At 41.9% G+C, this 18,872-nt stretch overlaps 1 protein-coding gene across 4 annotated transcripts; it reads left to right on the top strand.

Annotated features, from left to right (window-relative positions):
* Positions 1–414: 414 nt before the first annotated feature.
* On the top strand, positions 415–18,036 carry LOC144230688 (uncharacterized). 4 transcript variants are annotated; one of them, XM_077763031.1, is made up of 5 exons: positions 415–462; positions 2,495–2,553; positions 13,337–13,502; positions 13,735–13,827; positions 15,689–18,036. In XM_077763031.1, exons 2-5 carry the CDS (start codon positions 2,539–2,541, stop codon positions 17,485–17,487), a joined length of 2,073 nt encoding a protein of 690 aa, XP_077619157.1. In that variant the 5' UTR covers positions 415–462; positions 2,495–2,538; the 3' UTR covers positions 17,488–18,036. The 4 variants fall into 4 exon arrangements, with proteins under 4 accessions (XP_077619157.1, XP_077619159.1, XP_077619156.1 ...); XM_077763033.1 differs by having other exon boundaries at positions 13,376–13,502; XM_077763030.1 differs by lacking the exons at positions 415–462; positions 2,495–2,553 and adding an exon at positions 12,239–12,414.
* The last annotated feature ends 836 nt before the right edge of the window (positions 18,037–18,872 follow it).

Below are 18,872 nucleotides of genomic sequence, written 5' to 3' on the forward strand. Positions count from 1 at the left end.
TGGAGTAATTTCAGGTTTTAGCAATAACACCTTCCCACAGAGAGGATTTCCTGCTTCCTTGGGGAGGGTGAGGAGCAGCACTGTGAGCGCCCTAGGGCTTCACTGGAGGTGATTAGAAAATAAATAAACATTAAGCATTTTAAAAAGTCTCTCTCAAATGAGTTTTTAAAAATCAGGGATTAATAACAAGCCAGAATCCCACGATTGGCCACTGTGGGTAGAATCCAACTCTCATTCATCTCCTCACTTCCCAGAGCACCCAAAGGACACAGCGCAGAGGTTCGTGGGAAATGTAGTCTCCCACTGCGATGACGTCGTCCCGCACGGGACTCTGGGAGTCTTCCAGGCTCCCTCTGCGCACGTGCGGCCCCCGCCTCCTTCTGCCAGAAACTTCCGCTCCCTGCTGCTCTCCTGCCGCTGCTCCCGCGGGCTCTGGGCTGGAAACTGTGTCTGTCCCCAAAGGTTGGTGCAAGGGGGAAAGGGGAGCCCGGCGCCACTCGGGGACTGGGCGGGCGAGGAGGGGTGTCGTCCACTTGGTGGGAGCGGGAAGGTGTGTGGGTGACCGACGGCGAGACGCGACCCGGCTCGGGCTGTGCTTACGGTGGTAGTTTGGTCAGGAGAAGGCGCGCTGTAGAGGCGAGGCGTGTGCCTCGGGGATTTTGGCGAACTGGGTGGTCGAGTCCAAGATGACAGCGAGGGCGGGGGTGGGTCTGCAGACGGTCAGCGAGCGTCGGAGGTCTGCGGTCGGCGTCCTCGTTCCAGCTCTGCCCCTGAAGCGTCCCGGGAGGTGTCCCTAACCGTTCTGGCATTCGACTTGCTCGCCTGTAACGTGAGCGTATTGATGAACAGTGAGATGTCCTCGATTCCCGGAGAAATCACCGTGAGAGGTGTGCGCACCCGGGTCTAGCTGTGAGGCAGTTGTATTTGCAGGGTTTCTTGGAGTCTCCTCAGCAGACGAAGTGTCAGGTCCTCCCCCGCTCCCCCCCCGTCTAGCCTGCCTAGCACTCCTGGTTTACATTTACAGACATTTATGCAAGACCTGGTTTTCAGGGACTGGTGTTCTAGGAGAGATGTGTGGGCCCTGGATGATGGTCTTGCCTTTGGGAGAAGGTATCCGTTACGAAGCATAAAGGGAAGGTGTCCCGTGAATAGGAACCATACCTGAAAGACAACCGCTGTGACCTGAACCCCCTCACTAGCGCTTGAGAGCAGAGGCAGAAGAGTCACGGAAAGAAGACGCCAGCTTTGCATGGCCAAGCAGTTATTGATGCTTCTGCCCCGAGTGAACAGGATTTGGGTGATCCTACCTCCCCCCAGAAGTTATCAAAGGCAGGGCGACATTGGAGGGTTTGCACCTGCTTTCAGGAGACTCGAGCCAGGCTGAGACCGGTAGGCAGAGGCCTAGGAAGTCTTACTCATCGAGGGGTTTTGAGAGTGTGGTCTGAGGTGGAGAGATGAACACTCTCATTCCTTTATTCTCCCCTCATTGTCTCTGTTATCTGAACTCTCTCAAACCTGTGGTGTCATCAAATCAGATAGTTGGAAATATGCTGATGCTCCTTCTGTTTTGGCTCTTCTTCCCCATAGTTAAGGAAGGGTTTCTCAGGGCATCTGCCTCATAAGAAAGATGAAAAACCTAAGTGATTTGCCAGGCTCACATGATTTGTACACATCAGGCATCCTGACTTTGGGATGGTTGTATCTCTTGTGCTCCAACTAAGCCAAAACACGTTTCTGAAGCCGTTTTTGAGAAATGCCATCAACTTAGAGCAAACGTTCCTTGGAAGAACTTGCCTTAAACATGCCCATCCCATTTTCCCTAATGCTTTCTCTGTCCTTTGTGTGCTCAAGGCATTTGTAATACAAGTGTTTCCCACTGACTCAGTAATCATTTGTGAAAATCAAATTTTACAGTACAATGACATGAGCCTATTTTCCATTGTTTAAAATGGGAAGATTAGACTATGTCACACTTCTGCTCTAAACCAATTTTTTAGAATGTAAATGAGAGACAGCATGTGTCCAAAAACCATTAACAGACTCAAGTGATGAAATTCAGGAGTTAAGAAGCAGTTCTGAAATGCAGTTGTTTCGTATGGTTCATATGGTTTCTCATACTTCCAGAAACCTCACTGAAGTCCAACCAGTTGACTTTCTTTATGCTCATTAAAAGTTCTGTTTGTGGTTGTGAAGTCTGTTGATTGTATTTTAGGTTAATTCTTAGGATTCACTGTTGATAAGATCAGTAGGACATATGTGTTTTAAGTAACTAAGGATGAACCGTATGTGCAGATTAATGGGCTTGTGGGTCCTCCTGCAGTAGGATGTTTCCTGCTCTTTCTCAAGGTGTGAGGTACAGGCAAGCTCCCTCCCCCCCCCCCTTTGTGAATTGTCTTTTCGAGCTAGTGTGTAGAGTCTCACACAAGGGAATCCAGGGCCGAGGAGCAAGTCACAGCAGTCCTGTGTGACCCTCGTCATTGGTTCTCTCTCCCAGCTGTCCTCCTGGAGTCCTTGGTGCGTTTCCAAGAGCAGCAGAACATGAATACATCTCTGGTGAGTGGTTGGTTGGTTGGTTCCTCAGCTTGTTTTACATTGTGCTTCATGAGCTTTATGAGGGGGGTTCATGAATTAAAATAGAAGTAGAAATAAGTGAAATTCAGCTTCAGGGAAAAGTACCTAAACATGGAAGTGGTGGCATGTAGGTAGGTATGGATGGGCTCTATGACCTTAGAGTCCTCCAAGGTGAGTGCAAATTGGTCCCTGATTTTCTGATGCTGTGGCAAAAAGACAGGCACATTTGTTACCATTTCAGAATGGACCCTTAGAAGAAAGTGTGCCATGTTCTCGTGGGACGTGAAAATTTGCCGCCACAGAAGTCTGAAATAGGTGCCTTTACCGGTCACGGAGATGGTGTGGACAGGGTTTTACTGCCAATCTGGAAATCGATGCTTCCAGCATTCTGCAGCTGTCACGGTTACGTGGTGCTAAAACAAGTCTTCCTCGGTAAGGGTTTTCTGGAGTTGCTAGAGTAAGGTCCGAGCCAGCTATTGGAAGCTCCTCCTTGGTCCTCGGCTAAAACTGGGGATGTCTGGGGGACTGAATGGACTGCAGGTCCTTTAAATAACTCTCCACACGTTTCTCTCAGCTAATCTGTCTGTGGGTTGTGCGGCAGACTGTTCAAAGTTGTATTTTCTGACAAATGTTTCCACTGCTTGTCTGCATCGTAACCCACTCAGTGTAGTCCTAATTCATTTCTTCTAAGTGAAGAAATAACATACGACCTGCATTATCAGTCTAGCTCATAGTTGGATTCAGTGCACTATAGGCATTGCCTCACTTGAATCTTCTGCCTTAGTGACACTGCTCTCCAGGATCCTCTCCTGGACATACCTGTCCATTAGCTCCTATGGCGGCCTCCCTGATGATTTCTTCTGCTTCCCTGAATTCTTCTGTGTGTTTCTTCTGAACATCGCTCATCTAGGTGTTCAGATCTGGGTCCCATTTTCACACTGTGGTTTTCCTTGACTTGTCTGGCCCCCTGTGGTTTGATAGTCTTGAGTATTTCTGTCCAGCTTGGACCTCTTCCCCGTCCTTTAGACCACAGGTCCAGCTCCCTGGCGAATGCATTTTTTGGTAGCTGTCCAGAAGGCACCTCAAACTGAGCGAGTCCTGCATGAAATCCATGTCGTCCTTTCTTCCCTTACATATGATAGACCTTCTATTCAGCCAGTGACTCTAATTCCCAGTGCAGTTTCTGGACTCCTTCCTGTTTCTCCCATATAGTCCTATCTGGCTACAAGATCTGGACAAATGTTTAATGATATTTATCCACCATTATAGTCACACACCATTACAGTCCTGCAGAGCAGTGTCGCTGTTGTAAAGATCCTCTGTGCTCCTTCTGTTCATTCTTCCCTATCTCCTAGCCCCTGGCAACTGTTGATTTTTTTTTTTTTTTTTTTTTTTTTTTTTTTTCTCCATTTTTTTTTTTTTTTTTTTTTTTTACTGTCTCCATAGTTTTTCTTTTACTGTATGTTGCATAGTTGGAATCATACAGGATGTAACCTTCCAGATTTGCTCATATCCCTTATGAAGGTGCATTTAAATTTTCTTTTCTTCTTCCCTTTCCTTCCTTCCTTCCTTCCTTCCTTCCTTCCTTCCTTCCTTCCTTCCTTCCTTCCTTCCTTTTTTCTTTTATGGCTTGATAGCTCATTGTCTTTAGCACTGAGTTATATTCCATTGTCTGAGTGTACCATCGTTTACCCATTCATCTGTTGAAGAACAGTTTGGTTGCTTCCAAGTTTTGGCAGTTATGAATAAAGCTGCAGTAAACTCCATGTGCTGGTTTTTATGTGGAGATAACTTTTTAACTTCTTTAGATAAATACCAGAAGCCCATTACTGGATTGTGTGTAGAAAGTTTGTGTTTAGTTTTGAAGACAGTACCAAACTATTTTCTAGATGGCTATACTATTTTGGTACTTTGATATGGCAACCATAGCAAATTAATACACTATACTTCATTCCATTATTTTGTTATTGGTTACTGTAAGGGTTTACAATATGAGTCTTTAGTAGTGCTCTACTTCACGTAAAATATAGTAACTTTTCAGTAGTATAATTCCATTTACAACTCCTATTATTTAGAGTATTAATATTATACATATGTAATTACGTATTGAGTATACATACGTTTTGAGTTCCCTGTACATTGTGTTTTCTTTAAAATATCATGCTTTTTATAGAAATTAAGAGAAATATGTATATATAGTTCTTTATATTTACCCACAATATACCATTTACAGTGGTCTTGATTCTTTCTTAGGGTCCAAGTTACCATCTAGTGTCATTTTCTTTCAACCATGGAGAATGTCTTTTAGGATTGTAGTGTCATCTTCTGATGATGAATTAGTTTATCTGAAAATGTTTTTATTTCACCTCATTTTTGTAGCATAGTTTTCACTGGATATAGGATCATAGATTGAAGGATGTTTCCTTTCATCATTTAAAAGATTTTCTCTGGGGCACCTGAGTAGCTTAGTCAGTCAAGCAATCGACTTCGGCTCAGGTCATGATCTTGCAGTCCCTGAGTTTGAGCCCCGCTTCGGGCTCTGTGCTGACAGCTCAGAGCCTGAAGCCTGCTTCAGATTCTGTGTCTCCCTGTCTCTGCACCTCCCCCACTCTGTTTCTCTCTTCCTTCAAAAATAAATAACATTAATTTAAAAAAATAAAAGATTTTTTCCATTTTTCGATAAGTCACCCATCATTCATATGTGTTTGTACTTTAATGTACTCTTTTTTCTGTGGCTGCTTTCGGACTTTACTTTTGGATATTGGCAGTTTGATTGTGATATGACTAGAGTAGTTTTGTTTTATTTGGCTTTTAAAAATGTTTGTTTATTTTTGAGAGAGAGAGAGAGAGAGAGAGCGCGCGACAGAGCATGAGTGGTGGAGGGACACAGAGAGGGAGACAGAATCAGAAGCTGGTTCCAGGCTCTGAGCTGTCAGCACAGAGCCTGATGCGGGGCTTGAACTCACAAACTGCAAGATCATGACCTGAGGTGAAATCTCGCACTTAAACAACTGAATCACCCAGGCACCCTCCCCTTTTTTTAAAATCTAACCTAATAATGGGTCATTGAGGCTATTAAAACTGTAAGTTCAGGTCATTCATAAAATTTATAAAGGTTGTAGATATTGTTTCTGAACATACATTTCTGTTCTTTCTCCTTTCCTTATGGAACTCCAATTACATGTTTGTTAGACTGTTTTTAAAATGCAGAGAAGGACAGATATCATATGTTTGCACGTATAGGAGGATTAGGAGGAACTTAACGGAGGACCATGGGGGAGAAGAAGGGGGGAAATGGTGGGGGAGAGGGAGGGAGGCAAACCATGAGAAACTCTTGAATGCTGAGAACAGACTGAGGGCTGATGGGGTCGGGGAGAGGGGAAGAGGGGGTGATGAGCATGGAGGAGGGCACTTGTGGGGATGAGCACTGGATGTTATATGGAAACCAACTTGACAATAAACTATTTTTTAAAAATAAAATAAAATGGTTTCTGAGCCCGTTTTCTGTTTTTCATCATGTTTTTCTCTCTCATAAAGATAAGAAAGTATCTGTTGATCCATGTGCAACTTCAGCTTTCTTTTGCAGTTGTTTCTAATATGATCCCATTAGTAAATTTTTCTTCTCTGTTCCTGTAGTTTACAGCTCTCTAATTTCCATTTGCTTGTTTGTCTAGGTTCTTTTTCTCTAGCATAATATATTTCCATATCTTCCTTCAAGTAGTTGGACCCACTTATGGGTGTTGTAACAGTCCTCCAGCTTCTGCAGCACCTAGGATACCTCAGGATTAGTTTCTAGTGACTGTTGTTGGTTTTTGTTTTTCTTCATGTGCATTTTTCTGTGTCTTTACATGTGGAGTGAATCTGAATTATACCATGGACATTGTAAATCATATGTTGCAGAGATTCTGGATCCTGTTTATTCAAACAAGTGTTTTTGTTCTACAAGGCAGTTAATGTGGCTAAATTAAAATTCTAATATTATTTCTTGCTGTGATTGGTAGCTCACCATTTATATCATCCATCTTCTAGTGGCTGCTTTTCTGCTGGGCCCTCTGGGGTCTTTACCTATCTGTTGTTTAGCACTCAGCCAACAATTGTGGTTGGTTTTGTATGGAAATTTGGAGGATTACCTTTTTTTGCTGTCTCTTTTTTATGACGAATCCTCCACCCGATTTTCTAGTTTTCTTGATAGCCCTGAACTGTGCCCTTTGATGCCTAAGCCAGTAAATCATCAGGTATCCGTCATCTGAACTGTTTGCACACTGGAGAGTGCTCTCTGGTTGCAAAGCAGTTTATTCTTTAATGGTTCATTCAGCTCCAGTTTCTGCCTACTTTTGGTTGTTTTCAGATGTGTTCAGACGGTTATGTTAATTTGTCCAAATTTTATAATTGTATTCTCCAAATTTGTAGTACGGACAAGCTACTGTGCCATTGCCACACAAGCCATTCAACATTTAATATGTTTATATTTTAGAATCTGTCCTTTTCAGTTTATCTTGCCGGTCTACATCATAGGGTCATTTTCTCTCCACTGAACTATTGTTTAGCTTTCTTAAGTCTCCTAGTCTTTTTATTACCACAACTTAAGACTTTCTTCCATAGGAATACTTCATCCAAAACAAGAGTCAGTAGATTATGGCCTGTGGGCCAAATGTGGCTCACTTCCTGTTTTTGGTATGGCCTCTGATCTCATCTGTTAGCTTATTAGTTACAACTTTTTTATTTTTTTGGAAGTTGTTGTATAGTTTATAGTATTCATCTCTAACTTACCAGAGTCTATTTTGAAATAACACACCACTTCTTATATAATATAAAAACCTTATAACGACATACTTAAATTTCTCTCCTCCCAGCTTCTGTTCTCATTGGAATGCCTTTTACTTCTGCGTGTTATAAGTCCCATAACACTTTATTTTTTTTCTTCAAATGATCAGTTACCTTCTAAGGAATCTGAAAAAAAATGTATTACATATTTATCATTTTCAGTGCTTTTATTTCTTTATATATACCCAGATTTCTGTCTGGTTTCATTTTTCTTTTGACTTTAAGCAATTTGATTATGGAGTTCTTGGTATAATTATTTTCATGATGTTTTTTGCTTGCACAGAGCTCAGACATTCCCAGAGTGTCCTCACTTCTAATACCAACTACAAGTTTGGGTGTCCCCGTGATCACACTCTGGTTTAATAATTCTTTCGCAGGACTCACAGAACTCAGAAAAGTCATTATACTTATGGTTACAGTTTAGTACAGCAAAAGAATACAGATTAAGACCAAGCAGTTAAGGGATGAGGCATACAGGGCAGGGTCTAGGAGTCAGCATGCTTGAGGTTCCATGCTTGCGGTTATCTGCCAGTGGAGCCATGTGGAGAGCACCTCTTTCTTTCAGAAAGCATGTATGATAGTATGTATGAAATACTGGCAAGCAGGGATACTCACCTGACCCTTAATGTCCATCTTTTATCGGGGGTTCTGTTATGTAGGCATATGGTTGACCAGCTGTATGGCTGATCTCCATCTCTAGTCCCTTTTTTGACCTCCCTAAGAGCTAATAGTGTGCACTGGTTCTAAGACCTACCACAATAAATCACATCATTAGCATAGAATATCTGTGTGACCCAAAGCTGTCAGGTAAACAAAGACATTTATATTAGGCAGGACACTTCAGGGACTTAGAGGTCACCCCACTGTGAGCCAGAGACAAAGAGAATTTTTCTGTGGGCAACGTTAATTCTTTATTGCGTATCCCAGGATCTGTGGGTTCTATTTTCCTTCAGATTTGGAGAAATGTTGGCTTTTATCTTTTCAGATATTTTCTATTTCCCACCTAAATGAAAATTCCAGTTATGCATATTAAATCACCTGATATTGTCCCTGACATCACTCACTCTGGTTTGAAGTCTGATCTGATTTCAACTCAGATCTTGTGTGTTCATGGGCCCCCTTTTCCTTGGTGGATCTTCATCTCCTCTGTCTGGTTACTGAAAGAAAGGCCACTCTTGTTTTTTAGATTTTTTTTTTTTTTTTAATTTGGTAGCCTACCTAGGACAGGTTGGGAATTTGTCAAGTGTCATAAGGTGAAAAGTGGTCATGTATGGAGATCCTGCCAGTTACCAGTTTTGTCATTCTACCTCCATATGGCAGCCAAAAGTTCTGCTGGTTTGATGAACTGGATTTTGCATCCAGGTAGCTCCCTACTTCACTTATCTCTAAGGCACTTGCCTCTGTCCTCTGGATGGTTCTTCCTTCCCTCTTGTCTATGTTGGCTTTCTTTGATGAAGGCCCATTAAAATATATCCTTCTTGGAGTGACGTCAGCAAGATGACAAAGTAGGAGATACCAGCCTTTGTCCCCTCCACACACACACAAAAAATTAGCTGTCTATGATTGAAAATAGACTCCTGAACCCTCCCAGGTTAAGAACTGGTTTCTTAGTTTGCCAGTTAAGAAACTAAAGCAACAGAGTGGATCAAAGCCTGGAGAAGAACTGCATAGAAAGCATCAGTAGCGAGATCTCCTTAAATGAGATCTAGGAACAAAGAAGGGCAGAGGTTATCCATTTCAGCCATGGGGTGGGTGCCCTGATAGTGCCCAGTGGCCTCTTTTGTGGAGGACCATGTCAGTCTTTTCCACTGAGGATCTCAGCAGCCCCCACAGCAGCTGTGGACTGCCCTCCGCTTTCACATGGAGGACCTTGTGGTGTTCATCAGGGCGGACCCTAGTGGCCTGCTCCACAGAAAACACCAGCAGCTGTCTTTACTGCAGTTAAGCAGTACTGTTCGCTGCCACAGACTCCATAGAGAAGGCAGTACTGTTTCACCCCTTAACTCCCCACCCCAGAAGGAGCTGCTGTTGTGCTGTACGGGGACCAGGGCTATGAGGCCCCCAAGCCCACATACCCTGGATCAGAACTGAGTTGGTGTATGTGCACTGGTACTCCATCTGGCCCTATGGTTGCCCCACATGCACTAGTGTCCCAGGTACTGGAGTCAACACTGCTGCAGACTAGCCATCGTCCTGGACCCCAGAGTTGTTGCTCCATGCATACGCATGCTCCAGACCCCACTTTCATGGCCAGTGGGTGCAGACTTGCATCTCATACATCACCAGTATGGGCTAGCTACTGCCCTGGAACTCAAAGCTAAAAATTTAAGAAGATAGAAATCACATCAAATATCTTTCCTGACCACAGTGATGTGAAACTAGAAATCAGTAATAGTACAAAAATTGGAAAAGCAACCAAATTTTGCATTCCTGAGCAACCATTGGATTAAAGAAGAAATCAAATGGGAAATAATATCCTGAGACAAATGAAAATGTAAACACAACATACCAAAATTTAAGGAATGCAAGAAAAGCAGTTCTAAGAGGAAAATTTATAGCCTTAAATGCTTAAATTAAGAAAAAAGAAAGACCTGGGGCACCTAGGTGGCTCAGTTGGTTAAGTGCCCGACTTTGGCTCAGGTCATGATCTCACTGTTCGTGGGTTCAAGCCCCGTGTCAGGCTCTGTGCTAACAGCTCAGAGCCTGGAGCCTGCTTCACGTTCTGTGTTTCCCTCTCTCTCTGCCCCTCCCCCACTTACACTCTGTGTCTCTTTCTCTCAACAATAAATAAACAATAAAAAATTTTAAAAAGAAAAAAGCAAGACCTTAAATTAGCAACCTAACTTTACACATTGAGGAACTTGGAAAGAAGAACAAATTAAGCCCAAAGTTAGTAGAAAGAAGAGAATAACAAAAATTAAAGCAAAAATAAATGAAATAGAGACTGGTAAAACAGTAAGAAAGATCAGTGAAACTAAGAGATGTCTTTTTTTTTNGCACCCCAAGAGATGTCTTTTTGGAAAGATACACAGTATTGTCAAATATTTGATGGTACTAAGAAAAAAAGAACACTTAAATCAGAAATGAAAGAGAAGATATTAAAACTGATAAGATGGAAATACATAGGGTCATGAGAGACTACTGTGAACAGTTCTATTCCAATAAATTGGATAATTCAAAAGAAATAGAAAGTTCCTTGAAACATACAACCTACCAAGACTGAGTCATAAAGAAATAGAATATCTAAATAGACTTACAACCAGTAAGTATATTGAATCAGTAATAGAAAATATTGCAACATGGGCGCCTGGGTGGCTCAGTCGGTTAAGTGTCCGACTTTGGCTCAGGTCATGATCTCATGGTTTGTGGGTTCGAGCCCCGCGTCGGGCTCTGGGCTGACAGCTAGCTCAGAGCCTGGAGCCTGCTTCAGATTCTGTATCTCCCTCTCTCTCTGACCCTCCCTTGCTCATGCTCTCTCTCTCTCTCTCTCTCTCTCTCTCTCTCTCTCTCAGAAATAAAACATTAAAAATTTTTTTTAAAGAAAGAAAATATTCCAACAAAGAAAATACAAGACCAGATGGTGTGCTTGATGAATCTTACCAAGGATTTAAACAAGTATTAGTGCCAGTCCTTAAAAAAAAAAAGAAAAGGTCTTCAAAAATTTGAGGAGGAAGGAAAACTTCTCAACTCATTTTGTAAAGCTATCATCATGGTAATAATAACCAAAGTCAGACAAGGACACTACACGAAGAGAAAAGTACAGGCTAGTGTTCCTGGAGGACATAAATGCAGAAATCCTCAACAAGATCGTAGCAAACCAAATTCAGTAGCAAATGAGAAGGATTATATCCTATGACAAGTCAAATTTATCCCTGGCATGCCAGGATGGTTCAACATATGCAAATCAATAAATGTGCTGCACCACATTAACGGAATGTAAAACAGAAATCATAAGATCATCTTAGTAGATTCAGAAAAATAATTTGGCAAAATTCAGTATCCTTTCTGATAGATGCTCTCAACAAATTAGGTATAGAAGAAGCATAGCCCAATATAGTAAAGGCCATGTATGGCAATCATATAGCTCACTGTCACCACTTACTTCAACATAGTACTAGAAGTCCTAGCCAGAGCAATTAAGCAAGAAAGGGGAAAAAAGATATGCAAATTCGAAAGGAAGAAGTAAAATTGCCTATTTGTAGATAAGATGATCTTATATATAGAAAATCATAAGGATTATACCAAAAAAGTGTTAGAACTGACAGAATCCGTAAAGTGGTAGGATACAAAGTGAACATGCAAAATGAATGCATTTCTCTATGACAGTGAACATTCAGAGAGAGAAATGTCATTTTTTTGATACCAAAAAGATTAAAATATTTAGGATTATATTTATTTAATCAAAGAGATAAAAGCCCTGTGAAATGAAAATGCAGTGTAAACTAAATCAGTAGTGAAAGGAATTAAGATACAAATAAATGGGGGCGCCTGGGTGGCTTAGTCGGTTAAGCGTCCGACTTTCGCTTAGGTCATGATCTCGCGGTTCGTGGGTTCGAGCCCCGCGTCGGGCTCTGTGCTGACTGCCAGCTCAGAGCCTGGAGCCTGTTTCAATCTGTGACTCCCTCTCTCTCTGACCCTCCCCTGCTCACGCTGTCTCTCTCTCTCTCTCTCTCTCTCTCTCCTAGAGATAAATAAAAAAAACATTTTAATAATAAAAAAAAAGATACAAATAAATGGAAATATATCCTGTTTTCTTGGATATATTATTGAAATGTCCAAAGTGATTTATAGGTCTAATGCAATCTTTATAAAAATTTGTTTTTTTCCCACAGAAATAGGAAAAAAAACCCTGAAATTTACATGGAAACGTAAAACCTCTTGAATAGCCAACATAGCCTTGAGAAGGAAAAATGGAGCCAGAGACATTATGCTGATTTCCAACTACATTTGACCATTGAACAACATGGTGTGAACTGCATGGGCCCACCTGTATGTGGACTTTTTTCACAGTACAACACTGTAAATGTTTTCTCTTCCTTATTCTTTTCTTAGCAATATCTTTTAGCCTTTTTTAAGAATACAGTATATAGTATAAGTAACACAAATATGTGTTGATTGACTGTTTATGTTATTGGTAAGGCTTCCAGTCAACAGTAAGCTATTAGTGAAATATGGGGGGAGTCAATAGTTATACACTGATTTTCAACTGCACAGGGGGTCACCATCTATAACCACTGCATTGTTCAAGGGTCAACTGTATATTACAGTGTTTTAGTAATCAGAGCAGTATCTTACTGATAGAAAAATGGAACATAGAGCAATGGAACATATTACAGAACTCAGAAATAAAACTCATGCATATAATCTTTGACGACGGCTCCAAAAATTACAATGGAGAAAGGATGGTCTCTTCAGTAAATGGTGCTGGGCAGACTGGATATCCACTTTTAAAATAATGAAACTGGACATCCCTGGACCACTCCATTAACATGGCTTCTGTTTTTTATGCCCTTACAACTTGACTTCTGCTATTGCCTCTTCTTCATGAGAACATGTGATTCATGTGGAAGTGCAACTGGATAGTAGAAAAGACAACTGTTCTGTTCTTCTTTTTTATTCCAGTCTACATTAAACATGTTTAACATAGTTCCTTTAGCACATTATTGCAGGTGTATGTTTATACTTTGGCCTCCATACCAGATCATACACACCTTTGAGGAGCACAGTTATCTTTTCATCTCTAGTAGGAAGGACAGTTCCAGATATACAAGGGAAACTTTATGATTGTACTTTTAGGAATTAATGAGTTAACACGGGTAGGAAATTTCTACTGTGGATTCTCTTTACCCTACTGTGTAGAGTACAAAGCATGGTGTATTGTGTATAAGACAAAACACACAACAAAAGTATGAATTCCAGACTTCTTGTTCTTCTGATCCAGGCTGATCCCTTGAATCGAGACATGTGCCACTCATTACAGGGGTTGGTGTCGTTTGAGGACGTGGCTGTGAACTTCACCTGGGAGGAGTGGCAGGACCTGGATGATGCCCAGCGGACCCTGTACAGGGCTGTGATGCTGGAGACCTACAGTAGCCTGGTGTCACTGGGTGAGTGAAACTGTCCTCGTGTCCTAGCACTGTTTTCTTCGTTGGTAAACGTGCAAACTGTTCACGAAGTTAAATGCTACTTGGGTTTAAGATTCGAGGCCCAGAAGAATGTGAGTATTCACCTTTCTAATCAGAGGTTCAAGTTGGCCCTTCCTTGCACAACTCTTGACACCGCGCTCCTGTCATCTTTAAAGTGGTTTGGTAAAAGTCCCCCTTTATTTCTGATCAACAGGGCACTGCATTACCAAACCTGAGGTGATCATCAGGCTGGAGCAAGGAGCAGAGCCATGGACGGTAGAGGAACCCCTGAAGCAGAGCCTCGCAGGTCTGTCAGTGCACACTGGGCAGGGGTCAGGGAAGGGGAGAGCATAGCCGATGTTGGCTGTGCTGGGCTGTTTTTTACCAGTGCTTTTCCCAGGTCCAGACATGCTCTATTTAGTCTCCACAGCTGCTGCTTACGTATAAACCACCTCCATTTTTTTTTCTCTTTTCCGAGACTCACCCAAAATCCGGTCTTTACCTGCCTCCTCTTAGAATTTTTTTCTTTGTTAGCCACTGTCGGTAGGTTCTGAGAAGCCCTCCTTTCCTCCATTCTCATGCACTAGTTTTTTTCAGGCATTTATTTATACACTCATTATTCTTTCAACAAGTGTTAAGCACCCGTCATTCTTTAGTTGTGGGGATAATGACAGTAATCAAACAAATGCACTCCTTCCTAGGAGGTTACCAGCTATTGAATCAGAATGAAACACATTTACAATATATGAAGTACATACCAAGTAGTGGGATAACCAGCACAGATGTCACCGTGAGAGAAAATGGGGTGTGTTATTTTAGTAAGGAAGCCCAGGGAGAGTGGTTTTGGGAGGATTGTTAAGACTGTACTTTGGGATAGCTTAAGTTTAAGGTGGCAGTTAACCAAATTTGGCAGTATAACATATACATGGATATAGTATCTGGAGTAGAAATTGGATATCACTATTAAAAGATTCAAGGTAGAAAAATTGTTAAAAGCACAGGATTAGGGGAGGTTGCCCAGGGAGTTGTTAAGAAAACAAGTGGAGCCCAGGACCAAGCCTTGTCAACCACAGCATCACAGGTGGCATGGAGGTGTGGAGAACCATGCACAGGTTTCAGCGTGGAAAGGGGTGGTCCATGGCGTGGGAGGAGAATCTGGAGAACATGTGTTCTCAAGGCCAGGGGAGCCAGGGGCTTTGGGGTGCAGTTCCTTATGCTAAATCATTCTAAAACAATGACCCATACATGGACTCCATTTTCACTGAAACTGGGACACAGCTGATACTCCAAAGGACAAAACACAAGCCTTTAGAAACTGCAAATTGTCAAGTAGGGATGATTTTACCAGGAAGTGAGGTGAGGATGCCGTGGCTTTTGATCTGAGAATGAGCCAGAGAAAGGTTTTTCAATGATGGTGGGCACAGCCTGGGTTGCAGAGCTTAAACCCTTTAGACCAGCAAGGAAGGGTAGCCCAGTGTGGGGAATTGGAGCTCTCTGTACCTGTTATGGTTGGGAGAAGCCATGGGTGCAGGGTTTAATTAGGAATGAGCGGAAAGCTGTCTTTGGCTAGCACGGAGAAGGAGAGATGATGCCTTTGTAAAACCCCACAGATGCCCTTAGTCACCCCACAGGGAGGAGTAAAAAAATAAATGTGGCTACAAATCCTTGTTCGTAAGCAGTATGACAGAGCAATGGCCCTGTATTGCATCCTAAAGTAGCAGATCCAGGAAGACCTTGGCATCTTCAAAGCTGAGTGATGAGAAAAGGCCCAGCATAAGTGACCCGCAGTTATTGTGAGAGAAAGCAAGAAACAGAACGGGCACACAAATGGTAAATGAAGAGAAGTCAGCTGAACACTGAGACCAGGGAATAGGTGAATATTGTGACCGATGATTTCCTCGTGGATTCAAAAAGAAAAAAAACATGGTAAAAAAGCAAAACCAACAAATAAATAAAACCATGATCTGACATTAGAGAATCTGTTGGTGTACTTTGTTACATTATTTCATTAGAAAGAAAAATCATATACTTATCATAATCATACCCATTTTGGCTCTTTAAAATTCTTATCCTACACGGTGGAAAGAAGCTTCTGTATTTTTACATGAACATTCCATAAGAAATGCTTAGATGTGGTTCATACATGTGGTTACTTTGTCTCATTTTAGATGTCCAGATCGCAGGTGACCTGATGGAGACTGGCCAGGAGCATCAGAACAGACGTTTGTGGCAAGATGGATTGGCTAACAATGAAATGTCAACTAAGGAGAGAACCAGTTTAGGAAAAACACTTAATCTGAGTGCAGCCCACATTTCAGAACTGATTAGAAATAATGGAAGCTATTCAGGAGAGAAGCCAGAGGGGTTTAATGTGTGTCAGAACACGTTTCTCCCTGGTGAGCCTGGTGGGATGCCTGCTGGAGAGAAGGCTGAGGAATGTAATACAACTGGGAACCCCCTCAGGTATGCTAAGTGTCATCGTTGTCATCAGAAGATTCAGACTTTGCAGCAACCTCTTGAATGTAGTGGGCAAGGGAAAGACTTCAACAAGGAGGCAACATTCTTTACCTGTAGGAGGGCTCGCAGGGGAGAGACTGCCTGTAGATATAACGAATATCAGGAAGCCTGTGGTAAGTCAGCTGTCACTGCCCAAGAGAGAATTCACATAGGGGAGAATCACTGTGCATGTAACGAATGGGGGAACGCCTTTTGTGAGAAACCAGCACAATTGAATCTTGATCGAGCTGATTGTGAGGAGCAACACCGTAAACGTGATCAAAGTGGGGATAATTTCAGCAGGAAATCACACCTCACTCAGCTTTCGAGAACTCAGTTAGAAGAGAAAACTTTTGAATGTGATGTATGTGCTAAAACTTTCTACAAGAAGTCTAATCTCAGTAAACATCGGAAAATACACACGGGAGAGAAACCGTATAAATGTAGCGAGTGTGAGAAGACCTTCATCAGTAAAACAGTTCTTACAGTACATCGGAGAACTCATACAGGGGAGAAGCCCTATGCATGTGTCGAATGTGAGAAATCTTTCTGCCATAAGTCACACCTAACTGTTCATCAGAGAATCCACACAGGGGAGAAACCGTATGAATGTTATGAATGTGGGAAATCCTTCTCTGTGAAAACAAAACTCACTGTACATCTGAGAACGCACACAGGGGAGAAACCCTATGAATGTAATGAATGTGGAAAAACCTTTTACCAGAAGTCAGCCCTCACTATACATCAACGGATTCACAATAGGGAGATACATCACGAATGCAACCATTGTGGTAAAACATTCCATAAGAAGTCAGTTCTCACTGCACATCAGAGAACTCATACAGGAGAGAGACCTTACGAATGTAAACAATGTGGGAAATCCTTTGGCCATCGCCCAGCTCTCACTGTTCATCAGAGAACTCACACAAGGGACAAACCTTATAAATGTAATGTATGTGGGAAATCCTTTTGTGTGAAGCCAAAACTCACTGTTCATCTGAGACTTCACACAGGTGAGAAGCCCTATGAATGTAAGGAATGTGGGAAAACCTTCTACCAAAAGTCAAAACTCACTGTACACCAGCGAACTCACACTGGTGAGAAACCTTATAAATGTAATGAATGTAGGAAAACCTTTTGTGAGAAGTCAACCCTCAATAGACATCAGAGAACTCACACAGGAGAGAAACCTTATGGATGTAAAGAATGTAGGAAAACTTTCTACCAAAAGTCAGCCCTCACTGTTCATCAGAGAACTCACACAGGAGAGAAACCATATGAATGTAATGATTGTGGAAAAACCTTCTGTCAGAAATCACACCTCAGCAAACATTTGAGAACTCACACAGGGGAGAAGTCAAATATGTCAGATACTGGCTGTTTGTATACCAAAACTCACTTTCTTTTTGTGTTAGGCAGTCAGTTAGCTTACATTTCTCAACCTCCCTTCGTTCTGGATGGGACCATGTAACTGAGTTCTGGCCAAGAGAGTATGAACACAAATGATGAACATTACTTCAAGCCTGGCCACCAAAACAAACAAACAAAAAATGAATTTGCTGATTTTTCTTATTCCCTGTGCTCCTGAAGTGCAGTTGACACACAGGTTTATCTTCAGAGCCAGAGTGAAGATTGCAACCATGACCTCAGGCAGAAAGGATTGATTGTGAAGGGCAGAAATCTTCCCATGTCAGAGAATCTTCCCTACCTCAGAAATCTTCACTTGTACTTTACCTGAGTGAGAAATACTCACTGTTGAACCCTTCTATGTGTGACCTAATGACAGCAGTACCAGTCCATTGTTGCCAGTTCACTTTACGAATTTGTGAATTTCTGACAGGTGTCTGTTGAAATTACCAGTCCTTGTGTAGGAAACTCACACAGGAAAGAAACTTTGTTTTCATCTTTCATCCCCAGGTCAGTGGATGGAAAAATCAAAGAAATCATAAGAAGAATGCAGTAAATATAGGAATACCTTTATTGGGCAGAGATAGCTCTTTGAACACTGGGAATAAAGTAAGATCTCATAAATACCTATCAAGTGTCCAGATTTTCATCTGAATGTCCAACTTTATGTCAGAATTTTTCATTAAGGGAAAACCATCAGTTTCAGTAATGTGTATGAAAATTTCATGTCAAAATGATAGATATTGTATTGAAAAAATTTTTGAACTAGTATAGACCATTGATTTTTCTGCTGGGGGTGATTTGCCTCCAAGAGGACATGTGGCAACAATACTGGTACTAGCACGGTGTCAATTCTGCCTTTTTCTATTCAGGGTAGTTATAGGGCCCATGAAGATTCTAATGGGTAGAGAAATAGGCTCCACCTTTCGATACACGGGCACCTTACAAGAATATGTGGGATGGGACATAGTAGCGTGGCCATCTTTGGAAAATGCAGTAGGACACTGTCCACTTTATGGCCAAGGAGTTCACGTTGCTCACACATGTAGTCTATACTAATCAAAGGATCTCAATTTACAAAGCTCTTTAGCTCAAAATCTAGGACCTTGTCTGTATCAGGTCAACATACAGTCTCTTTGGGCAGTCCCTTCTCTGTGGTTGCTCTTAATCTAGACAGGACCTGCAGTGACCAGTTACATGCCATGCACACACTCAACACACAATGGTAGCACAGTGATGGGAGATTCACAGATTGTCCTTTCAAGGGAGGGGAACTGGGAGGCACTCAATCCCCCGTACATAGAAACTGAAATCTGGCATCAGTTCCTTAATTAGGGTGCAGCGATTCTGGGAATGACTTTAAGGCTCTGGATTCTGCATTCTGTCATCTTCTATCTTCTGCATGACATAGCCTGATTTTTTTTTTTTTTAACTAACTAGTTTCTTCCG

Source organism: Crocuta crocuta, unplaced genomic scaffold, assembly GCF_008692635.1.
Source record: "Crocuta crocuta isolate KB4526 unplaced genomic scaffold, BGI_CrCroc_1.0 scaffold466, whole genome shotgun sequence".
NCBI lineage: Eukaryota > Metazoa > Chordata > Mammalia > Carnivora > Hyaenidae > Crocuta > Crocuta crocuta.

Coding starts and splice junctions, on each gene's coding strand:
- LOC144230688 (XM_077763030.1), top strand. CDS start 12,373: ATGGGCCCACCTGTATGTGGACTTTTTTCACAGTACAACACT. Junction 12,415..13,336: donor TTTTTTCACAGTACAACACT/GTAAATGTTTTC, acceptor CTTCTGATCCAG/GCTGATCCCTTGAATCGAGA. Junction 13,828..15,688: donor CCTGAAGCAGAGCCTCGCAG/GTCTGTCAGTGC, acceptor GTCTCATTTTAG/ATGTCCAGATCGCAGGTGAC.